The 25,480-nt window shown below is 36.2% G+C and overlaps 1 protein-coding gene across 1 annotated transcript in view; it reads right to left on the bottom strand.

The window, feature by feature from the left end:
• Positions 1-25,480, bottom strand: part of LOC150093786 (uncharacterized) — a 374,903-nt gene that overhangs the window by 47,700 nt on the left and 301,723 nt on the right. Inside the window, exon 11 of the mRNA XM_090412515.1 lies at positions 7,543-8,329. Coding sequence (XP_090268641.1) covers positions 7,543-8,329 — 787 coding nt within the window. The remainder of the gene's footprint in view (positions 1-7,542; positions 8,330-25,480) is intronic.

Here is a 25,480-nt window from a genome sequence, read left to right as displayed (position 1 = left end):
TTTTCCCAGTTTGACAAGTACTGTGGGCAGAAATATAATCATCTATTTTGTAATGGCTAGCAGATATGTTCCAGGAGACCACTGAAAGGTATCATCATCATCAAATTCCTGCAATGTACCCTCAAGGGGTGTACAGGATATGATAGTACTACTACATGAAAAATTTACATCGTTACTAACTTCCTATCTACAATTTTCCTCCAAATCAGTCTGTTACTTGTGAGAACTCCAACATCATCAGATCTTATATTTCTATCGTCTAAGGCACTTTGTACCGTATCAATCCACCTATATCTTGGTCTTCCTCTGGGTTGTTTTGCTGCCAACCTGGCAGAGAACACATGTTTTGCTAATCTTTCTTCGCCCATTCTGTTTAAGTGACCATACCACCTGAGATTAGCTCTGCTAACGCATTCCTGGATGCTGACAATGTCAAGTTCTTTCCTAACATCCTTGTTTTTAATATGATATTGCCATTGATGCCATTTGTTCATGTCTATAATCTTTCTCAGGACTCTCATATCTGCAGTCTCTAGTCTTTGGTCAAGTGTTTTACTTCTGACCCAGCTCTCAGATCCATAAGTTAAAACTAGTTTGAACACTGTCTTGTATACAGCTAATTTAGTGTTCCGACTAATTTCTCTTTTATTCCATATGAATTTATTCAACTGACTTCCTACCATACCAGCTTTGTTGATTCTGTTGTCTATTTCCATATTTAATTTACCATCTTCACTAAAAATCGTGCCTAAGTAGCTGAAATGTTTTACTTGTTCCACAGGTTCTCCATTCACAACACAGTTGACATTTTGAATGATTCTGTCTATTTTCATTGTCTTTGTCTTTTTATTGCTGACCTTCATACCATATCTATAACAACAGTTATTCAATTTAGTCAGAGAATCTTGCAGACTTGTAGCGGATTTATTTAGAAGTATAACATCATCCGCATAAAGCAAAGAGCTGACATTAACATCTCCAATTTTGATATCATGTTTAATACCACTTTTCTTCAGAATATGATCCATATAGATAATGAATAACAGAGGGGATAATGTACATCCTTGTCTCAGACCAGATTTAACATTAAACCATCTTCCTGCACTTCCTTCAATTCTAACTGCTGACTTACAACTCAAATAAAGACTAAGTATTGCTTGATATAATGCCCCATTGACACCATATAACTGTAGCGTATTGAATAGCTTCTCTCTTGGCACCTTGTCATATGCCTTTTCCAAATCGACAAAACTTAAATAATACAGATCTTTGTTATATTCCCATGCTTTCTCGACTATTTGTCGTAAAGTGAATATCTGATCCTGACAGCCTCTATTTGGCCTAAATCCAGCTTGTTCTTCCACAATTCTTCTCAACCGTTTCTCAAGTATACTTGCATAGATCTTACCAGGAACACTCAGTAGGGAAATACCTCTGTAATTCTCAAATTCAGTTTTATTCCCCTTTTTATATATGGGTACTATGAGAGCTCTACTCCAATCATCGGGAATTCGTCCCTCTGTCCAGGCTTTCTGAACTATGCAGTGCAACCACTGTAAGACTTTTATACCACCATACTTCAGCATTTCTGGTCGAATATCATCTACTCCTGCTGCCTTTTCACATTTCAAGTCTTTGATGGCTTTTTCTACTTCAAGTATGGATATGTATTCCTGACTGCATGCTTGGTCAGTGTTTTTCACATTGTGATGTCATCACTGCCTTGTTTCATTTAGCAGTTTTTCAAAGTAATTACTCCATACTTCAAGGATATCTTTTTCTCCCGTTTTCATGTCACCTTTATCATCTCTAACTCCTTTTACAGCACTCTTTACTCCATTTTTACGCTTGTTAAAGATACCAAGCAATTTTAAACCTGGTTTTACTACATTTCTCCCAATTGAGCAAACAGACAAAATATCAAGTTTGCACCTGCAATTGATGCAAGACTAGCTGATCCCACAGGTAGTGCAAGACCAAGGCAACTCGTGGTAAAGGTGGAGCAAGCTCTGATCACTAATCTTAATATTTACCCTTAATGCCAAAACACATCTCCAATAAGGGGATGTATGATGTTTTGTATTAAAGGCAAGGGGCCACTACCCAGACCGGTTTCGACTTTTATTGAGGTCTCATCAGTGGGAGCCAGGCTAGAAATACCAAGATTTAGTAATGCAGAGCTTATAAGTATTTTACCAAAACAAGTTGCCATAAGGTGTTTTAACCTAATTAAATAAAAATCACCAGGAGGAGATCTAAATGTAGAAAGTATTTTTAACTTGGGTATAATTATGTTAAAGATACCAAGCAATTTTAAACCTGGTTTTACTCCATTTTTCCCAGGTAGTGGAAAAGGTAGTGTTCCAAGGGTAGTGGCCCCTTGCCTTTAATACAAAACATCATACATCCCCTTATTGGAGATGTGTTTTGGCATTAAGGGTAAATATTAAGATTAGTGATCAGAGCTTGCTCCAACTTTACCACGAGTTGCCTTGGTTTTGCACTACCTGTGGGATCAGCTAGTCTTGCATCAATTGCAGGCGCAAACTTGACATTTTGTCTGTTTGCTCACTTGGGAAAAATGGAGTAAAACCAGGTTTAAAATTGCTTAGTATCTTTAACATAATTATACCCAAGTTAAAAATACTTTCTACATTCTTACGCTTCTTCAACAACCTCCAGAATATTTTGCCACCTTCTTGATAATTATTTTCTATATTCTTGCCAAAGTCCTCCCATGACTTTTGTTTAGCTACTTTTACACAGTGTTTAGCATTCTTGCATTTGTCTCTGTATTCTCTAAGAGCAAAAGCTGACTAATTTGCCAGGAACTTTTTAACTTCCTGTGTCCACCATGGAGTTCAAATTTTTCTATCCTTGCAGACAACTTTACCACATGCCTCTCTAGCTGAATCAATCAGAGCTTTCTTCAAGGCTTGCCACTAAATCGCCAAGGTTTGATTTCTGTTTTCAAACTCTTTCATTTTTTTTTCAATAATCTTTGTGTATTTTAGTCTACAGTTCACATCTGAGAGCTGCTCAACTTTTATTCGCTTTAAAACTTTCTTACATGTTATTCTTTCAATATGAAATTCAATTTTATCCTGCTCAAGACTAAATAGTGATCACTTCCAATTTCAAATCCTCTGTACACTGTGGTGTCCTGCACCAGGGAGAAAACATCACTCTCAACAATAACATAGTCAATGAGACTTTTCTTATTCCTTGCCTCTTCTCTCCATGTGAATTTGTGCACATTTTTATGTTGGAATATGGTGTTAGTAATAACCAGTCCATGTCCTGAGCAGAAATCCAACAGATATTTGCCATTATTATTAGCTTTGCTCTTTTCTCCAAATTTTCCCAAAATATTCCTGTATGTCTCATAATCATTTCCTACTCTGCTATTTAGATCTGCAACAAGGACCAACTTTTCCTTTTTCATTGTGTCAGTTGCTTTTTCTAAAGCCTCAAAAAATTCCTCCACTTCTACCTCAGTAGAACCTTCTGTGGGACCATAGGCACAAATAAGTCTCATTGTCCAGTTTCCCATTCTCATATTTGCCCACATTACTCTACTTGAGACTGACTGCCATTCAAGAAGATTAGCCTCGTACTTTGTGTTGAATACTATGGCTACTCCTTCTTTTCCTTGATTGTCATTGCCTGAATATAACATTTTGTATTTATTGCTCAGAAAGATCTCACCAGTTTTTGTCTTTTTTGTTTCAGTCACCACTATTATGTCGATCTGGTACTTATCTAATTCCTCAGCTAGCTCCATTTCTTTGCCATTCAGGCTTCTTATATTGATAGTACCGATCTTTAATTCTGGTGATGTTGAGTTGGGATTTGTTTTCAGATTTGTTCCAGTAGCTGACTTTTTGCTGTTTGCCCTGGTTCCCTGGCGAAAACAACGGGGCCTTTTAATGTTTAATGCTGGGCGACGTCCCAGCCGGCATGAAATTTTGTTATGTTGTACCATCATTTTTTATTTTGGTTTAACCAATAAGAATACAATTTGGTTGGCTAAATCCCAAATTGCCAGCCCATCCTCGTTCGTTCAGTATCCAAGTAGATAACCAACAGGGTGCTCCACGAGAAGGTGAGGATTGGGCATTAGGTCAGAGGCCCTGGTCGGTTCTCCACATTCCTTTAAAGGCTATGTGGAGGTCTCCTCTCAGTCATGCAGCTTTGACCCTTAAGCACCTCTGAAAGGTATCATACAAAATATGGTTTTGTTATGTTGGTGATATTTTCTTCATCTGGCAGGGAGCCAAAGAAATACTTAATTATTTCACTACTTATCTGAATGGTTTAAATCCTAAAATTCATCTTTCACTGGAAATTGAAGAAAACAGGTTACTTACATTTCTGGTTGTATTCATTTCAGTAACCAAGAAAAACAGATGAACATTTGCAGGGGGGGGGATTCAACACTCACCAATATTTACATTCCACTTTCCACCATTACCCTTCTCTGAAATAAGATATAAAAATCCTTATATATAGATCATGTACTATAACAAGTCCTTGTGTAGAGGCTTAAGTGCTGTGAGGACATTATGTGAAGGTTTAATGGATTTTTTACAACACTCAAAAAGAATTAAAATAGAATTTAATACTTCCTATATTTCGTCCTAGTCACTAGGACATCTACGGGGATTACAAAAACAATTAATGTAACATGCACACAAAAACTTACAATACTAAGCCCAACCACGTGGGCGACACTAAAGTCCTAAAGGGCGCTCCACCTAGATAGGACTTTAGTGTCACCCACGTGGTTGGGCTTAGTATTGTAAGTTTTTGTGTGCATGTTACATTAATTGTTTTTGTAATCCCCGTAGATGTCCTAGTGACTAGGACGAAATATAATAAGTATTAAATTCTATTTTAATTCTTTTTGAGTATAATAATACTATAACCTACTAAAAAAATGGTTACAGTTTTAAAACAGTTCATGACATCCTACAAAAATTATCCAGTGACTCTTCCAACAGTCAAGAAGAAGAATGAATGCAGAGGTAGAGTCATCTACTGTACATTAAAAACACAGATAAAATGGCTATAGTGCAGAAACAGATGCATAGCCATGAAAAAGATTTCCTCAATCCTAGCTTGTTCTTCTCCAAGTCTCAATTCAACAATTTTTCTTGGTCTATTCTCAAGTATGCTTGCATACTTAAGAGGTTAAGAAAAATCTTGTACACTTAGTATCTCTGTAATTATCATATTCAGTTTTTTTTCCTATTTTATAGGTTTGCACTATAAGAGCTACTCTAATAATCTGGAATTCAACCACTGTAAAGCTTTTCATTGTCAAATATACCTCTATTTGAGGCATTCACTGAATATCATCTACTGCAGCTGCCTTTCCACATTTCAGTCTTTTTTTTACTTTACTTGACTATTCTCATTGCATTTATTTTGAAAATTTTCTACCATTGTTTTGTCACTGTTTTTTCATTTAAGGTCTTTCAGAGTAATCATTCCATGCATATGCAGAATGTCTTTTACTTCAGTTTTGTATCACATTTTTCACCTTAGATCCCGTTTGCTATACTCTTTTTTCCATTTATAACTGTTCAGCAACCCTAAGAACATTCATTTTGCCACCTTTGTGATATTTATCTTATATATTCTCTGCAAAGTTTTCCCATGACTTTTGTTTAGTTACTTTTACACACAGCTTAACTTCCTTACATTTTTCTCTGCATTCTCTTATAGCAGCATCTGCTGACATACTTATTGTGCTTTCTTTTTTCCAAGGAATGCCTTTTTAAGTTCTTATTTTTTATTCTTATAGACAACTTCCCCACACTCCATAGCTGAATCAATCAATGTTTTCTTGAGATTGTCACTGAGACTCCAAGAGTTGGTTCTTGTTTTCAAACTCATTCCACTTTTTCTTAAATAATATAGTTGGGTCTACACAGTTCACCTATAAAAGCTGCTTCAATGTGACATTACTTTTATTCTGCTTAAAACTAAGTTATGATCATTTCCAATTTACCTCTATACTCTTGTATCCTGAATTGAAGATATCACCTAGCAATGATAATAAATACAATCAATAAGATTTCTTTTCCTTGTATCTTCTCTCTATGAGAATTTGTGCATATTTGTGTTAAAACATTGTGACAGTGATAGCTAGTCTGTGTCTTGAACACAAATCCAGCAGGCACTTACCATTATTATTAACTCTGCCATTTTCTCCAAATTTTCCTGAAAGCTTTTAATATGCTGGGGATTTATTTTCTACCCTGCTGTTAAATCTCCAACATGGACCAGCTTTTCTGTTCTCTTTATGTTAGCTGCCTTCTCTAATGACTCAAAAAATTCCTTCACTTCCTTAGGAGAATAGAATATTCTGCTGGACTGCAGGTGAAAATAAGTTTCACTGTCCAATTCCCCATTTTGAAATCTGCCCACATAACTGTACTTGAAATTGCCTGCAAATAAAAAAAGAAGTTTATCTTTGCATTTGGAGTTGAAAGATGCTGCTGCTGCTACTCTTTCCTTTCCTGATCACTATTGCCTGACTACATCTTATATTTATTATTTAGCAGGATCTCTCTCCTGTTTTAGTGATCTTCCTCTCAGTAACACCAATTATGTCCACATGCTACTTTTCTCTTTTTTATGCCAGTTTGCCTTCTTTTCCATTGATGCTGCTTATGTTGATTGGTATCTATGCTGAATTCTGCCATTTTAATTGAATTAAAATGGCAGAATTCAGCATAAATACCATTCAACATAAGCAGCATCAATGGAAAAGAAGGCAAACTGGCTAAAAAAGAGAAAAGTAGCATGTGGACATAATCTAACATTAGCAAGGACAATGCTAAGTAGTAGGTGAAGTAATGCAATGCACACCACTGCCATTGAACTCTGGAACAGTGGAAGCACATTCTCTGGAGTGGTATCATGCTTCACCATCTGGCAGTCTGGGTTTGGTGGATGCCAGGAGAATGCTACTTGCACAAATGTGTTGCACCAACTGTGAAGTTTGGTGGAGAAGCTATTATGGTCTGGAACTGTTTTTCATGGTATAAGCTGGGTCCCCTAGTTCCAGTGATGGGGAATCTTAATGCAGCAGTGTATAATGATATTCTAGACAATTCTCTGCTTCCAACTTTATGGCAACAGTTCAGTAAAGTCTGTTTCTTGTATCAACATGACAATGCCCCAGTCCACAAAGTGAGGTCTGTGCAGGAATGGTTTGAGGAGATGGGTGTCGAAGATGTGACAGGCCTGTACAGACCTGACATGAATTCCACTGATATTGGAATTGGAATTCCACTGGAATGCCAAATGCGAGCCAGGCTAAATCACCTGACATCAGTGACTAACTACTGTTTGAATTATGATGTATCATATATACACACAAAGCAATCTTCATATTTTATATATTTTATCTTTAATGCCATTTATTATAATTTTTTATCTATTTAATCTAACATGTATTGATTATGTATACTAAAATTCTTACATCTATATTTCTTACAATAAATTTTATATTTATGACTTTTAACATACCATCTAGCATATGATTTTCTATTTGTTGTCGTTTTTCCCCTGATAGTAATAATGCAGCTTTTTGGAGTTCAGCAGAAGAAATCATGTTAGGTTTTAATTCAACATGTTCTTCAATTTGTAATTCATAAGGCAAATGATTTTTTTGCAAAAAATAATTACTTTCAGAAGGCACTAATGTGTTCACAGCTGCAGCACAAGAAAATTGTTCTTGGTTAGGTTTCTGATATTTATGGATATCAAGAAATGGAACCGTGGAAGCATTATTTGCATTTTCATCAGGATATTCACTCTCTTTGTTGAGATCATCACTAACAGCACCTAAAGAACCATCTGCTTTGTTGGTGATTACAGCTGGATCATGCAGATGTGTAAATGCAACATTAGATTCAGATTGCCTATAAATGTTTTTAGAAGTATGTTCAGGAAACATATTGTATATTAAATTTAACGATTTATCATTTTTGCTTGATGTAACTATGCTCTCTACTTGAACACTAGAAGCCGTAGTCACTACAAGAGTTGCACTGGAAGACACGACGGAGCCAGATATGTTATAAGCTGAACATTTTGCTCCATCTCTAAAATGTTTCATGTTAGAAGAAATTTCCCCTTCCTGTAGGCAAATGTGATTTTCAGAATGGTTGGGAGAAATGTGAAGTTTATCACAGTTGTTTGGCATGCCTCTTTTCATATTCAAAGTCTTCTTTTCTCCTTGGGCTGTTAATTCTGACAGATGTGATTTTCTTTTTTCTCTTTCTTTTACAGCAAATGATTCACAGTCTGGTTTCTGAAAAAGTGTGAAAAACATAAAAAGTTTATCTTAATTATCAAATCAAATTGTATTCATTGAATACATTCATTTATTGTTAAGTATTATAAGTTCATTATAAATAAAAACAGATTAAACTGGAGAGTTTTCAAACTTTTACAACTGAAACCTCCTTCAGAAAGATGTTTTAAGTATCACTCCCCTCTTTAATAATAAAAAATGCTACTTCATCAAAAATGATTGGCACTGGCTATTTCAAAAAAAATACATGAAAATAAATAAATAAAATAATGATATAAATAAAAATTAATATATGCTTTAAAATATGCTTCCAATTCTTTTCTTTCTTAATCTGTGATATATGCAATATACCTAATGAAATATTAACTAAAAAAAAATTAGTCATTGTGGATGAAATATATCAACCATCTTAAACTTCGTACCCATATTATTTCAATGATATATTAATTCTATTTCAATTTAATGGGGCAGTGAGATGGATTAACACATATTTTTGCTCATATTTCTGATACATAAAGATATATGTTATATATAATATACCTAATGGATTTTAAGAGAGAATGTACAATGCACATTAATACTCTTAACTTCACATGCATGTTATGATGGCAAGTCTTCATGCCATGCTTAATATGTGATGATATTGAATTTTTACACAAACTGTTCTCTACTGCACTTCAAGCTGTATTTGAACCAAATTTTAGAACAAACAAAGGTTTTTATTCTAGCTTGTAGAAAATGCAAATCAGATTTGTCATTCAGAGTATTTCTCAATAAACAACAGTAATAGTGAACATTAATTCAATATTTTAAATGTATGTGAGATAATATGCATGACATGTAAAATACAGTGTAATTAAATTGAATTGATTCTTCAGTTAGCAAAAAAAAGCTTGAAAATTAAATCAAGTTTAACTCACTTTAAGTATTAAGATGATTTTTTCTATTAAACTACATTCATTTTTCATAAAGTACATACATTTTTATTTGTTCAACAAACTCTGAGCTAGAGTTTCATATTGCTTTATGGCAGTTATAAAATATTTAATTATTTGGCAACTTTAAATGATTTAAGCAATCATGAACCCTTACACAGATCCCTTCTTTAATATATAAGGCTCAAGTACATGTGAGAATGGCTGAATCCCCTTTATTTCCAAAGATCTTATGGGATTTGAGTGCACTACAGAGGTATCAGCTGTGCAAATGAGTAAAAATCCAAATGCGATCTAACATAGAGCTTATTATATAGAGCAGGGGTCGGCAACCCGTGGGCCGCACACAGCCCAAACGTGTATTTTTGGCGGCCCATAAAAGGTTGACCATACTTACATGGCATGTGGCCCGTATGTTGAATTATTTAAATAATACATTTTATAATATGAATAATAAATTAAAAATAATTTTATAGCTATACTTCTTGATATCGCCGTGCAACTTGGTGCGAGTCAACCTTGTGATCATCATGAGTGGGGATAACAAAGGGACTTCATCCGATGACAACTGAGATTTTGGCACACATTAAAGAATGCATTTTCGTTAGAAAATATCCAAAAATTTTATTGATGCTTACCAAAAAAGCAGGGAAACACACATATTGTGATGCACAAACTATATTACTTTGTTTTTACATGATAATAATTTTTCATTGAGTTTCATTTTCATGCTTGTTTCATATCTCGTACTATAAATATTTCTGTTTTTTAAGACTGATATAATAAAAATTGATAGCTCAAATATTTTTTCACTTACTATTTTCACTTAATTAAATGCTTGCGGCCCGATTATTAAAAATAAAAGTTGAATGTGAGTCTGAAAAGGTTGCTGACCGCTAATATAGAGCATTGGTTCCCAACCAGTGCTATGCGTACCCTTGAGGGTATGTGCTGGGTCGTTCAGGAGTATGCAACAAATAATCAGTAATGGCGGAAAAACAAGTAAAGTAAACATTTTACATTAAGATAGGCACTGAACAAAAGTGTCAGTATTTAAAAACAGCTATTTTAAAAACAAGGGGTACAATTTATAGAAATGGGTTTAAAAGGGGTACACAAGTGAAAAAAGGTTGGGAACCACTGATATAGAGTGTAAAGTAACTTCATATCAATACCTTAAGATCTTGTTCCAGACCTTGTCATTCCCAGTCCAAAATGTCATGTGAACATGGGTCTGATTCATAATTGTTCAAGAGCCATGATTAATTAAAATCTAGCATGGCAGGCATACTAAACATATCTTAGGCAAGTCACATACACTTCAGCTAGTAAACAGAATCATACTGTGCTGTTTTTGTACAGTCAAACAGCCAGCCTGGTTGGCATATCCGCTCTCCAGTCCAAAGTCTGTGGGTTCGAATCCTACCATGGGCATGGATGTTTGTGATTGTCTGTGGAAATAATAGTGGTGGTTGGGTGGACAGTAGATGCATTGGTGTAGAAGATGCAGTTTGCTGTAGTAGGTAGATTTGAGAGTTGTAGAGTAGGTACCCTCCCTAGATGAGACTCTTTCGAGGTGTCATGTAATAATAACATATCACGAGACTGTTTTTATTACTGAAGGCAACCACGATCCTGTTGCTGTCATTTCCAATGAAAAATATAGTCACCAGAAACATGGCTGCTGCCATTCACTGACAAATATAATTGGTAGCTCCCAAGATGAAGTCCACAATAAGTTTGTAATGTTTAGTGACAAGAGCAAGTAAGTGGTTTACTTCTAAGTGTGTCAATGAATGCTGAACTTCTGGTTTGAGGGAATGTGGATCAGGAGGGAAAACATTATTTGAATGACACCATGTAGTCAACTTGCTAATATCCAAAGAATTTTTGTCAACAATAACAGCTGTCATACTGCACTAAGCCAAACAGCAGTAGTGAAGGTAATCATAAACAATAATAAAGGTAAAAATTAGTGTATGTTATTATTATTATCTGAGACCTCTAGGGAGTCAAGGACTCATTGAGGGAGGTTATACATCACTCAAACCATGCCTTCCCTTAAATTCATTCACACTACATGCATTCACTACTTATTCTACTCAATCACTGCTCTGCGAGAGAAAAACCTAGCTCTTGCTCCTTTCTTGATTGTGAACAAACTTAACTTCAATGGATGCCCATATGTTCTCTTTCCATATAATGAAATAATACCATTTCAGAAATTTATAGATCTCTATCATATCATCCCCTCTTTCTTGTTAACCAGTCTGTAATCCACAAACTCGCAATCTGTCTTTATAATCTAAATTCTATAATCCCAATATATAATCTTTGTAACTCTTCTTTGTACCCTTTCAACAGCTTCTTTATCTCCTTGGAACCAAGGACACCAAATCTGTGCACAATAGTCTAGGTGCTGTGTTATTAAGGCCTTGTAAAGAGGCAAAATGACTTCCTCATATTTATATGTTAAGGTTTGCTTCAACATTGCAATTATCCTCTGAGATGTATTTGCAATTTTTGCTATCTGACCTTTGAACTTCAAATTCCTATCCACCATTATGCCAAGATCCCTAGCCTCATCAGTTTCTTGTAGCATAATCCCGCTAATATAATATACCACTGGAAATCTCATAATTACAAAGTGCATAATTTTACACTTACTACCATTAAACTGATAGCTATTTTCATTTGCCCAAATTTCCAGCCTATTCAAATCATTCGGTAAATGCTGGATGTTTAGTTGCATCCCTGATTGTCCTGCCTATTTTTGCATCATTAGTAAACAGTTGCATACCTCCTGTTAGACCCTCTCTAATGTCATTAATGTAAAGAATTGAACAGTGATAGCCCAAGGACTGAACTATGGGGTACACCACTAGTAGTCTTAAATCTGACAGATTCACACCAACCACATACCACTTTACGATATTTGTCTGTTAACTATCCCCTGATCCAAGTCAAGAGTTTATATTCTAATACCATATTCTCCAGTTTATGCAACAGCCTTTCATGTGGCATCTCGAATGCCATAGCAAAATCCAACATTATCAAAGTGTATACTCACCTTCAATAGTGTTGTGTCAACTGTTTATGACATTTGTTTCATTAGAAGCTGAGTTTATAGTGCCAAGAATGACAGTGTGTTTTGATGAACGTAAGTCGTCATGATATTCATGCTGTACGTGATGAATTCTCGCTATCAATCGCTTCAAAACTTCGAGATAAAACTCACCATTGACCATTTGGCCAGACGGAACAAATTCTTTGTGGATAATGCCCTTGGAATCATAGAAACAAATCAGCATCATCTTTACTTTTGATTTCTCCAAGCAACTTTTTTTTGGATGCCCTTCTTCTGGTGGTCTCCACTCAGCACTCTGGCGTGTTGTTTCAGGCTCATACAAAATTTTCAGTGACGAAACATGGTGGGGGAACAAATCGCGAATTCAATTTACGAAGGCCCAAACTCTCGGTCAAAATGTTGTGCACAGTTGATTTTGGAATCCCCAATTCATCTTCAATCAATCTCACGGACGATTTTGGATTTTCTTTGATGAAATCACACACTTTTTTGGATGTTAACCGCTCAGTCCAGTTTTTGGACGGCCCAGCTTTTCCTCGTCCTCAAGTGTCTCACAATCACTTTAAAATCGCTTAAACCACTCGTAAACTTGAGTACAGGATAAGCATTTATCACCAAATGCTTTTTGAAGCATTTGGTGCGTTTCACTAAAACCTTTACCAAGTTTAACACAAAAGTCAATTGCAGCTCTCTGTTTGAAACTCATTTTCTGATTGTTCATCAAAACACACTGTCACTCTTGGCACTATAACTCGGCTTCTAATGAAACAAATGTCATAAACAGTTGACACAACACTAATGAAGGTTGCCACTTTCGACAACAAAAAGATACAACATGTGGCGCCACTAGTTTCTTCTATTTTCGAAAAGTTCAGTTTCTTTTTGGACAGAGGGTGTATACGCTCAATATATAATTAAATGTATTCATATAAATTAATTCATTTTAAAAAGTTAAAAACTTCATGCAATTTATCTGCATCTAAAACCTGTCTGAGGATATATGGCTCAGACAGATTAGTGAAAAAATCATTCCTTTCTTGAGTTAAGTGCTGGCACTCCACCAGAACACGATGAATGGTGGAGTGCCAGCACTGTTAAGTGCTGGCAGTGCAACAGTTCATATACAAGTGGGTCATAAGCCCCAGTAAATACAAATTCAGATGTAAAATGACTGTGACCTATGTGTAGCTTAGCAAGAACAACTTCTTGCTAAGTTGTTCTTGTTGGTTATAAATTAAATTTAAGATGCCAAGAAATTATATTCTTGGCATCTTAAATTTATCATTTATTTAGAGGCCAGAAACTACCTTAGTCAATTACCTCTAGAACCATTCCAATATCTCTTCATACTTTTAAAAACGAGGTGACCAAATCTGTGCACAGTAGTCCATATGTGGCATAATCAAAGCCTTACACAATGGAACTAGAATCTCCTTACTTCAGTGTCTTTCACATCATTGGCAGAATTCATTGCATTGTTTTCACAATTTTAGCAATGTGCCTCCTCTAAATTTGCCTATCATTAGATCATCAGACTAGAGTAAACTATCTAGAAGTAAACATGGGAATGGGTCAAGGATCAAGATATGAAATATACACCCCCTCAGAGGAAAGGCTAACCAGAATTCTATGGTACTAGGTGGTAAACCAGTTTCATTAACTGGTGAAATACCATCACTTTGCTTATGTATAGAGAGCTGTTGGTCATTGTTCATAACAGTGCTTCACAGTACAAACAACACCAGAGAAAAATAATTTATTCATCTTGCTGATATTTCACTGGATTTCTTACTACCATCCTCAGACCACAAAATTTCAAATGTAGTAGACACTGCACCTGGGTTTCTTGTCAATGAGTTAAGAGGTGAAGAGGATACAGAGGTGAATGACCAAGCAGGTCTATAGAATGAACCTTATGAGAACAGGTTGAAGATTTGTGGGATACATGTGTGAAGGAATGTCAACACATTCCTTCATACAGGAAGGAAGGTTAGTTTAATGTGGCAAGGTGTAAGGTTATGCATTTTGGGGTGAAAAGAATACCAGCTGTATACCACATTAATGGAACTGCACTCCAGGAAATTGACAAAACCAGAGATTTGGGGGTGTTAGTGAATAGGCAGTTAAAGTTTAGAGGGCACATAGCAAAAGGGGCTAAAGCAGCTCATTAGATTACTTGGTTACTGCAAAAATACTATGATTCGCAGAGGCAAACAAGTTATTATTTCTCTTTATTGGGCCTTGATAAGACCCCATGTTGACCATTCTGTGCAGATCTGGTCACCTGGGTTTCTTGTCAATGAGTTAAGAGGTAGAGAGGATCCAGAGGTGAATGACCAAGATGGTAGCAGGTCTATAGAATGAACATTATGAGAACAGGTTGAAGATTTGTGGGATACAGAGTTGATGGGTTAACAGGCAGAAAAGGGGTGATATTATTGAGACATACAAATTACTGAAGGGCTTTTATAAGATTAATAGAGAAGAAATTTTTTAGAACAGGTCTGGTGGTTGGAGAACTAGGGGCCATCCTTGGAAACTGCAAGTGTGTAGTTAGCAAAGGTGTTAGAACTAGGTTTTTTGCTTGGATGAATAACTGAACTTCATAGAGATGCTTATACAATAACCATAATAATGTGGCATTTTTATAAAAATACAAGTATATCAAAGGTCAGAATGCCTTTTATTAAAATTTTGTCCCACTTTTTGCTTATATCCTTGAGATATAATTTTGTTTGAAACAAAATTATATGAGGGTGGTCTGAAAAGTTCTCAGCCTCAACCATAGATGGCAACACTATCAACAAGATTTTTTTTTTCTAAGTTGGTACATCTGTCATAAGCATCCATGTGAAATTGTAAGTCATTCTATCAAGTAGTTTGTTTTATACAGCTGTCTGAAGCAAAAGTGTTGAATGTATCCCTTGAAATGGATAAAATTGAGTATGCGGTTATAAAATTCTTTGTAAAAGAAAGTTTAATGCCAAAAGAGATTCATTCTTAATATGATTCTGCCATTGATGATCAGTTCACTCCCCTAATTTTTCTCAGAACCCTCATATCTGTGGTCTTTGATCAAGTGCTTTATTTCTAACCCAACTCTCAGATCCATAACTAGTTTGAACACTGTCTTGTAAACTGCTAGTTTGGTGTTTTGGCTAAATTCTCTCTTATTCCAAACTACAAGCCTTCAATGAGAGAAGTGGTGGTCTCACCACCCAAAGACACTCACGAACATCTATATTTGCACTGTAATTCAAACTTATAACTTGGGATGGTAGAAGCAATATATGAGGGTGGTCTGAAAAGTTCTCGGCCTCAACCATAGATGGCAACACTATCAACAAGATTTTTTTTTCTAAGTTGGTACATCTGTCATAAGCATCCATGTGAAATTATAAGTCATTCTATCAAGTAGTTTGTTTTATATAGCTGTCTGAAGCAAAAGTGTTGTCTGTATCCCTTGAAATGGATAAAATTGAGTATGCGGTTATAAAATTCTTTGTAAAAGAAAGTTTAACGTCAAAAGAAATTCATTTGAAGTATATAAAAGTTTATAGGCACTGTTCTCCTTCGTTTTTGACAATTAAGAAATGGGCTATAGAGTTTAAACGTGGCTGTATCAGCCTTGAAGAGATCCATGTGAAGGACGTCCAAAAAGTGTAACAACATCAGAAATCATTGATCAAGTGCACGATATTGTATTGGATGGCTGATGAGTCAAAGTGCATGAAATTGATGAGACTATAGGCATTTCAAAAGAACGTGTAGGATATATTTTGCATGAAGAATTGCAAATGAAAAAGCTTTGTGCAAGATGGGTGCCGTGCTTGCTCACAGCAGATCAAAAACACACTCGCATGAAAATCTCTGAACAGTGCTTGGAGCATTTTAACAAGAATAAAACTGATTTTGTGTGTCAATTTATTACTACGGATGAGACTTGGATTCACCATGACACACCAGAATTCAAACAGTGGACAGAAGCCTGTTGTTCAGCACCAAAGAAGATAAAGTCAGTTCCATCAGCAGGAAAGATCATGGCATCAGTGTTTTGGGATGCTAAAGGCATTTTGTTTATTAATTATCTTGAAAAGGGTAAAACAATAACTGGAGAATATTATTCCGATCTTTTAACCAGACTAGATGAAAAAAATTGTGAGAAAAGACAAGGTTTGCAGAAGAAAAAATCATGTTTCATCAGGACAATGCACTTGCCCACAAAGGTGTTTTGTCAATGGGAAAATTAAGGGATCTGCACTATGAATTGTTGGAAATAGGGTTCCCAAATCTGGGAACTCTATTTCCCAGATTTGGTTCCCTCTGACTTCTATCTCTTCCCAAAGCTAAAACTCTTCTTCGCTGATCAGCGTTTTTCTTTGAATCAAGAGGTAATTGTAGCTGTAGAGGAATATTTTGCAGATCTTACTGAGAACCACTACAGGGACGTGTTGGAGCATCACTGGAATAAATGTATTAGTCTTAAGAGAGATTATGTTAAAAAATTAAAATAATTTTGAAATTATAAATTCGTTTTTTCATTGTTAAGTCAAGAACTTTTCAGACCACCCTTTATGTTTGTTTCAGTAGCTGTTCCAGTTACTGGAACAAACTCTAACTCATCAGCTAGAGGAAGAAAAAGAACAATAAACCCAATGTCAGAAGAGCTAAAGACAGGAACCATCATATAAGGAGAGTTAATGGAAATGAAATTAATCTTGCATAAGAACTGAAACTTACAAAACCATGTGAGACCACAATGTATGAGTGTGGGAGGTTGTTATATTCAGGCAATAACAATCAAGGAAAGGAAGAAGTAGCGATGGCATTCACCACCAAACAGGAAGAAAATACCTTTTCTTGAATTCATTCACACTGCTTGCACTCATCACCTCCAAAGGCAAGACATTCCAATCATGTACTGCTCTATGAGAGAAAAATGTAGCTCTCATCCATTCATGATTGGATTCATTCTCAACTTTCATGGATGAACTACTGTCCTTCCTTACATAAAATGAAAAATTCCAACTCTTTGTATCCTTTCAGATGTTTGTAGGTCTCTATCATATCACCCCTCTCTCTTCTATTTGATAGTATCTGCAAATCCAGAAATTATTATTATTACGCGACACCTCCAGGGAGTCCAAAGACTAATCGAGAGAGGGCACCTACTCTACAACTCTCTATCTCCACCACTCAATCCACCAACTATAGCGAACCACAACTACACCAATGGCATCTACTGCCCACCACTCTAGTATTTTCACAGACAATCATAAACATCCATGCCCACAGCGAGATTCGAACCCACAGCTGTTTAGCTGGAGAGTGGATACGCTTACCACTCAGCCAACCAGGCCGACAAATTCTCAATCGGTTCTCATAATCTACATTTTGCAATCCTGATATGATCTTTAAACACTTGCCTTTTCAACTTCTGCATCACATTGAAAATCAGATAACCAAATCTGTACATAATAGACCAGGATGAAGTCATATCAAAGACTTGTAAAGAGGCAAAATAACTTCCTTATCTATGTTCATTGCAGCATTACAATTATCTGAGTGGTATATGCAATCATTGCTATACCCCTGAACTTCAATTTCCTATCTAATAAAACTGCAAGATCCCAAACCTGATTGGTTTCTTCTTGCATAATCCTGCCATATAATATACCGCTGGACATCTCATCACACCAAAGTACATAAATTTAATCAACATGAACAGAAAGTCATTCTAACATGCCTGCAATTTCAGACTATTTAAACCATTCTACAAGTCTACAAATGTAAGGAGTATCTGAAATAAGAGAGCTGAGTTTGTTGCATTGATTGAATCATTGATTGAAACCAAATCTGTACATAACAGACCAGGATGAAGTCATATCAAAGACTTGTAAAGAGGCAAAATAACTTCCTTATCTATGTTCATTGCAGCATTACAATTACCTGAGTGGTATATGCAACCATTGCTATACCCCTGAACTTCAATTTCCTATCTAATAAAACTGCAAGATCCCAAACCTGATTGGTTTCTTCTTGCATAATCCTGCCATATAATATACCGCTGGACATCTCATCACACCAAAGTACATAAATTTAATCAACATGAACAGAAAGTCATTCTAACATGCCTGCAATTTCAGACTATTTAAACCATTCTACAAGTCTGCAAATGTAAGGAGTATCTGAAATAAGAGAGTTGAGTTTGTTGCATTGATTGAATCAGTATGCCCATAGATAATAGGTGTAAGTGAAACATAGTTGTCTGAGAGTGAGGTGATGTCAGGAATAGAAATGGAAGGATATACAAATCAGTATATCAGTTGTTAATGATTGCAGAAGAATTGTGTTCCACAAAATGTGGAAGTTGATAGTACATGTGCAGATTTTGAATCTGTGTGATATGATGTTGAAATTAACAGGCTAGTATATCTGATCAGATGCTGTCTTAGGTCAGGGAATGTAGAGAATACTGTTTGCAAATTGGGCAATAAGGTGATCTTGATGGGAGACTTTAATTATAGGAATAGGGAATGGAAGGAGGAGATAGTGTATGGGAACAAGGAGAGCAAGTTTGTTGAATTTCTGAGGGATAAATATCTTAAGCAGCATGTTACTGAAGCAACTAGAGGCTTTAGCATTTTGAATTTGGTGATAACTTCACAAGATGTAGTTGTTAATGAGGTATCGATACTGCTGCAAGTTTGTGATAGTGATCATGAGGTACTTGTGTGAAGTGGTGAAAGAAGAAAAGGTTACTGCCAAAACAGGATACATTTGGAATTATAAAGTAGGTGATTATGGAAAGCTCTGTAATTAACTAGTATCAATATGTTGGGTAGATGAACTGTGCAGAACAGATGTTGACAGTGCAGGGAAATTCACAAGGCAGAATCTGACATAAGCAATGTATAATTGTAAGATAATAGGTGTAAGTGAAACATGGTTGTTTGAGAATGAGGTGATGTCAGGAATAGAAATGGAAGGATATACAATTTTCCGGAAGGATAGGAAGATGAAAAGAGGAGGGGAGTGCTGTTAATGATTGCAGAGGACAAAAGAAGACAACTTCAGTGGTACGGACATGTCGAGAGAATGCCATCAAAAAGACTACCCAACCTTGCTCTGTATGCAAGAATAAAAGAAAAAAAGAAAGACCAAGGACTAAATGAATAACAACAATAAAGGTCAACTCTGGATTACAAACATATAGACAGCTCACCAGCCACGCAAGAAACCAAGACTCCTGGAGGTTGTTGTGGAAACATGGAAGATTCAACCCATCCCCGACGGAAGAGGACAGTAAGTAAGTAAACTGTATGCCAGGGTTAAGTGAGTAAATAGAGTAGGGGTGAAATGGATGAACAGTGAAATCAAGCAAGCTGGGTTAGAAAAGAAAATGTTATGGTGGAGGTAAAAACAGCTGGTGGCAATCAGATCCATGAAGAATATGAAGTGCAGGCTAGGAAGGCGATGAGTATGGTAAAGAAAGAAAAGGTGCAGTACGAGAGGAGATTGGTCAGACAAAGGTTGAATAAGTACTTTATTAGCATATATCATACTGGTGTAAATTATGCCTACTACTAGAAATGTGCACAAGAGATAGCTATACCTTTGACCTGGTAATTTAATGAAAGTATTGTACTGGGTAAGGTTCCTAAGGAATGGAAAGAGGAGAAATTAGTCCCACTCTACAAGTACAGGGTGTTCGGGATAAATTTGACATATTTATAATTAATTATATTTTTCCGTAAGTTACATGTATTAACACACACTTCTCTTCATTTAAAAGTTTGGACCCTTCTTCATTCATATACAAGATGTCAGAAAGGATGGATAGCTGGAACCCACCTGAATCATGGAAGAGAATAACTTGTATCATGATGATTCGTGCCCGCCATCAAAATAAGGATATTACGACTGCTGCCCAATGCTCCCTGAATACAGTAAAAACAATCAGGCATGAACTAGAGACTTGCAATGGTGACTACGAGGATGTAGCAAGAAGAAAGATCCCTAGCAGACGATCTGATTGCATTCGTACAGCAGAATTCCTCGCAAATCTGCAGGAACAGGTGTTGAAGAACCCTGGCATTGGAATTCGGGCTTTGTTCGTGGAGTTGCTAACTGTAGTCAAGCCCTGGATAACAAGGGTAGCCAATGGTAGGCCGTATGTATGGCAGCAGGATTCGGCCCCTTGCCACACCTCTGGGAAAAGTCAAAAATGGTTGTCTGAAAATTTCTACGACTTCACCAGTCCAAATGTTTGGCCTCCAAACTCCCCAGACCTTAACCCCATGGATTATTTTGTATGGGGTGCAGTTGAAAAAGACACCAATCACACTTCCAGTAATACAAAAGCCCAGTTAATGGATAAAATTAAAACAGTTTTTGCGGCCCTTCCCAGGGAGACTGTAGCATCAGCTTGTTCGAGGTTCCGAAGCAGAATTGAAGCTGTGATCGATGCTAATGGTGGTTATTTTGAGTAAATCTTGTTGATAGTATTGTAATTAACTCTGCCTGTAATGTTTTTTTGTCAATTCATTAAATTTAATAGATACAAAGAAGATTTTCTTTTTCCTTACGAAACTGTCAAATTTATCCCGAACACCCTGTATAGTTCTAGGATAGAAGTATACAATTATAGACCAGTCTGTATAAGTGCAGTTTTAGTCAAGGTGTTGGAAAGATTGGTTAAGAACAGAATACAAGATTAGGTTGATGAATATAGTATTCTTTATGGTCAGCATGGATTTGTAAAGGGTGGATGTCCTGTTTTAGCAATTTACTTGCATTGATAAGGTAACGAATATGTTAGATAAGGGAGAATCATATACAATGATATTCTTGGGCTTTGCAAAAGCATTTGATAGATTCCCACATAAGTTAGTGTACAAGTTGCAGAGAATGGGAATAGATGGTGATTAGATGGATTGGTGATAGGCTCTCTCTCTCTCTCTCTAAACGATACCAACAAGTTGTATATGATGGAGCAGTGTCTCAAAAAAAGGAGGATAACTAGTGGAGTACCCCAGAGTTCTATTATTAAGTCCCCTGCTGTTTAATTTGTTTGTAAATGATATCATGTGGACTGACTGGGAATCTTCAGTTGTTTGATGATGATGATGCTAAGTTGGGGAGAATTATAAATAGCACTGCTGATGTTAATTCCCTTCAAGATTTGAAGAGACTTTGACTTGAACACAGGAGTGGGGCTGTAGTTTTAATATTAAGAAGCGCAAAATGTTGCATTTTGGAGTGCAGAAACAAGGCTGTGCACTATATTGATGGTCAACAATACAGTACACAGAAATTGGATGGGATTCGAGATCTGGGGATGATGGATGATAGTGTACTGAAGTTTAGGGGCAACATTTCAAGTCAAGTGTTATGAAAACAATACATTGCATTGCTGCTGTGATAAGCAATATGTTTACATGTAGGGATAAGAAAGTGGCTGTTCCACTGTATAAAGCACTGGTTAAATCACACTTGGACTATTCTGCTCAGATCTGGTCACCCAGTTTTTCAATGCAATGTGAAAACTCTGCAGAAAGTTGTCCAGAGACGAGAGTAGGACAATATTAGTACTCTGAATGTTGATTATGGAGAGAGATTAAAAGAATGTAAATTACAGAGTTTGGTTGATAGGAGGAAAAGAGTCGATATGACAGAGATGTTTAAGTTAGTGAGGATTTTATTCGATTAATCCAGAGGGGATTATAAAAACAGTAGAAGGTGAAAGGGGAAGAACCAAAGGTCATCCCTGGAAGTTATGTAACAGTGTGGTAAGAGGGGAGTGAGGAGTGGATTTTTTACATGGAGAATTGTGAGTGAATGGAATGCATTACCAGAATACATGGCAGTTGAATGAACCTCCCACAATGGGTCTGCTCACTTCATGGAGGGTGTAATAGTAATAATAATAAAGTTGGTTGCATTCCTGATTATCCTGCATATCTCTGCATTATCAGCAAATAGCTGTATTTTTCCTCAAATCCTTCCCAATGTCATTAATGTAAAGATTGAATATCATTGGACTAACGACTGATCCCTGGGGCACACCATCAGTCACCTTAAATTTTGCAGATTTGCACATATACATTACTTTTTAATATCTTTCAGTCAACTACTCTCTTATCCAAACTAACATATAATAATCCAATTCCCCCTTGTCTAACTCAACTGTAACATTATTATAAAATGTGAGCATGTTGCTCAAACATGACTTGCCCTTAGTAAACCCAGGCTGTTCACTGGGTTTACTAAGGGAAATTATAGATTCTGTTAATCCATTTCTTCATGTGATCTCTTATCGATTTTTAAAAATCGTCATCACCACCACTCCAATAATACCTGATAGGTTGATAATTAGACATGCTAGTCTTTGCATAATCCCTTGTGCAATGGTATTATTGTACATTCTTTCCACTCCTGCGGAATCTTTCTTGTGTTGAGACTCAAATTACACACCTGAATCAAGGGCACAGTCAGTTCAGCTAAATACCCTTTTAGCATCAGTTCAGTGTTGAAATCCCACCAGTTCCTATTTGTGAATTCTTATTCAGTTTATGCATCAGCTCTAGTACGTACCTGTTCCTCATACACTTGGGTCTCTTCATCCAGTTGGGCTCCATGTTGTACGAGATACTATCAAAAAGAAACCAGGCTGTGCAGGATACTTAGCAACAGATTAAGTTACACTCTCATGCTGCCAGGTGTCAGTGGCATAGACATTATTGAGTTAGTCAGCCTTCCATGTGGCATTGAGCTGTGCGCACTGGAACTCATGTAAAACATGTTATACTTATCTTTTTTGTGGCGTTCTATGATTTTGGCATGAATGCAAAATTAGAACAAAGGGAAAATGTACAATTTTGCATAAAACTGGGGAAATTTGTCACAGAGACCTATGAATTACTTTGGGCATATGAAAATGAAGTCATGAGCCAAACTCAATGTTTTGAGTGGCACTCATGTTTTAAGAAGGGCAGAATCAGCTTGGAGGATAACCATCCACCAGCACAACCCATGAAAATGTTGAAAAACTTTGACAGATCATCCATGCAGATCGATGCATCACCATCCAGGAAGTTGCTGACAGAGTTGGGATTTCATATGGAGCAGCTCAAGCAATCATCACAAGAAATTTGAACATGCATTGGGTCACTGCCAAGTTTGCTCCCCCCCCCACCAAATCTCTTGACTTCTGACCAGAAGGAGCATTGTGTGAATGTTTGTCAAGATCTTCGTCAAAAGGCCACTGATGACCCAACCTTCAATTCAAGGGTCATTACAGGGGATAGGACTTGGGTTTACAGCTATGACCCGGAGACAAAACAGCGCTGTCGCAGTGGAAGAGTCCACATTCCCCATGACCAAAGAAGGCAAGACAAGTCAGGAGTGTGACAAAGAGCATGTTGATTGTCTTTTTTGACATTAAGGAGACTGTGCACTAAGAATTTGACCCATCCAGTCAGACAGTCAATGCAGAATTCTACTGAAACATTTTAAGGCAGTTGAGAGAAGACATTCGTCGCCAAAGACCACAACTGTGACGAAGCTGCAATTGGCTCCACCATGACAATGCTCCCTCCAATAACACCTTAATAATGTGAGAGTTTTTTGGTGGCCAACGGCATGGCAGTTGTTTTACATCCTCCTTACTCGCCAGAGTAAGGAGGATGTAAAACAACTTCTTACTCACCAGAGTAAGAAGGATGTAAAACAACCCCTTATAACTTCTTTTTTATTTCCAAAAATGAAATTGAAGCTGAATGGGCAGTGGTTCAACACTGTTAAGGAGATCCAAGATGAAGCACAACGTTTTAAAGTGCTTGATGCGCTTCAACAAAAAGACTTCTAGGAAGCATTTGGAGCATGGCAAAAGTGGTGAGAACGCTGCATGAACTTGGAAGAGGACTACGTTGAAGGGGTTGTGTCCAAATTTAAATTGGGTAAGTTGTAACAATTTTATTAGCCTAGTCTGGTTTCTTTTTGATAGCACCTCGTATATACAACAGGTTAATAGCTTTTAGCATAATAAGCCCTCATTAGTTGAACAATCTCATCTGCATCCACCACCCACAAACAATATTTTCTTGGATTAATAAGATATTTAATTAGTTCCAATGGTGAGAAACTTAACATTTAAGATTCTGATAAAATATTTCTTTGGCCATTTCTTAACTTGCCTGAGAACATAATGAATACAAAAAAATTAGTTTAAAGCACAGTTTGATGAACTTTTTTATATGACAATAGGGAACTCCTACAATGAGTCTTTTAACTTCATAGATGTTAATTTTTGTTATACAGGTAGAAAATTACAAATCTGAAAAAAATAGAGTTATTAAAATCTAGTAATTTTTAAAATATGACACTCCTTAAAAAAATTGATACTACAAGATGAATTCTACTTCCTCTTCACCATTGAATGTTAGGGAAAAAAAGATATTTTAATCAATTAATAAATAAATAAATATTAATTAAACAATCAATTTAATCAAGATTAGTTTTAATTAATTGCTGAAGTTTTCTGCTTGCTCCTTCATCCTCATTTTCTGCTTCTGTCTTCATCAAAAGATGTATTCTGATAATTCAGTACAATTAAAGTTCCATTATTAGCATCCTATTAACAATGCAGACAGCTGATACTCTGCCAAAGAGAAAGGATAGCAATTGGTTCATGTACTGCATATAGGCACAAAGTCCCAACCATTCTGGATTTTTACTTGCGCTATAAATATGAATTTAATGTTGAAAGAATGCAGAAGAATAAAAAAATATGTTGCTATAATAAAACAGATAAACACACAACCAAATTATACTTGACAAGAAATCACATTCTTGTTTTTATCCTTTACTCAAGTATAAACAATTCATAAAAGTATTAGCATGTTATATATCCATGGATGAGCGATATGTAATTATACAATCAGTCAACTGCACCCATAATTTAACCAAACTAGCAAATCGATTCACTAGAGAGAGTGGTTTGGATGATTGAAGGAGTACTGTGTGTGTGTGTTACCTTAATTTGCATGCTGGCTGACTCACTTAAGACATTATAGATACATCCAAACTTCATGGTTTTCTTTATTTATCCTATTCTATCCAAAG

The sequence above is a fragment of the Typopeltis vanoorti genome, chromosome 23 (genome assembly GCF_054136105.1).
Source record: "Typopeltis vanoorti isolate ZY-2024b chromosome 23, IOZ_Tvanoo_1.0, whole genome shotgun sequence".
In the NCBI taxonomy this organism is placed as follows: Eukaryota; Metazoa; Arthropoda; class Arachnida; order Uropygi; family Thelyphonidae; genus Typopeltis; species Typopeltis vanoorti.
The sequence above is the reverse complement of the archived record's forward strand: the minus strand, read 5'-3'. Positions and strand labels throughout refer to the sequence as shown.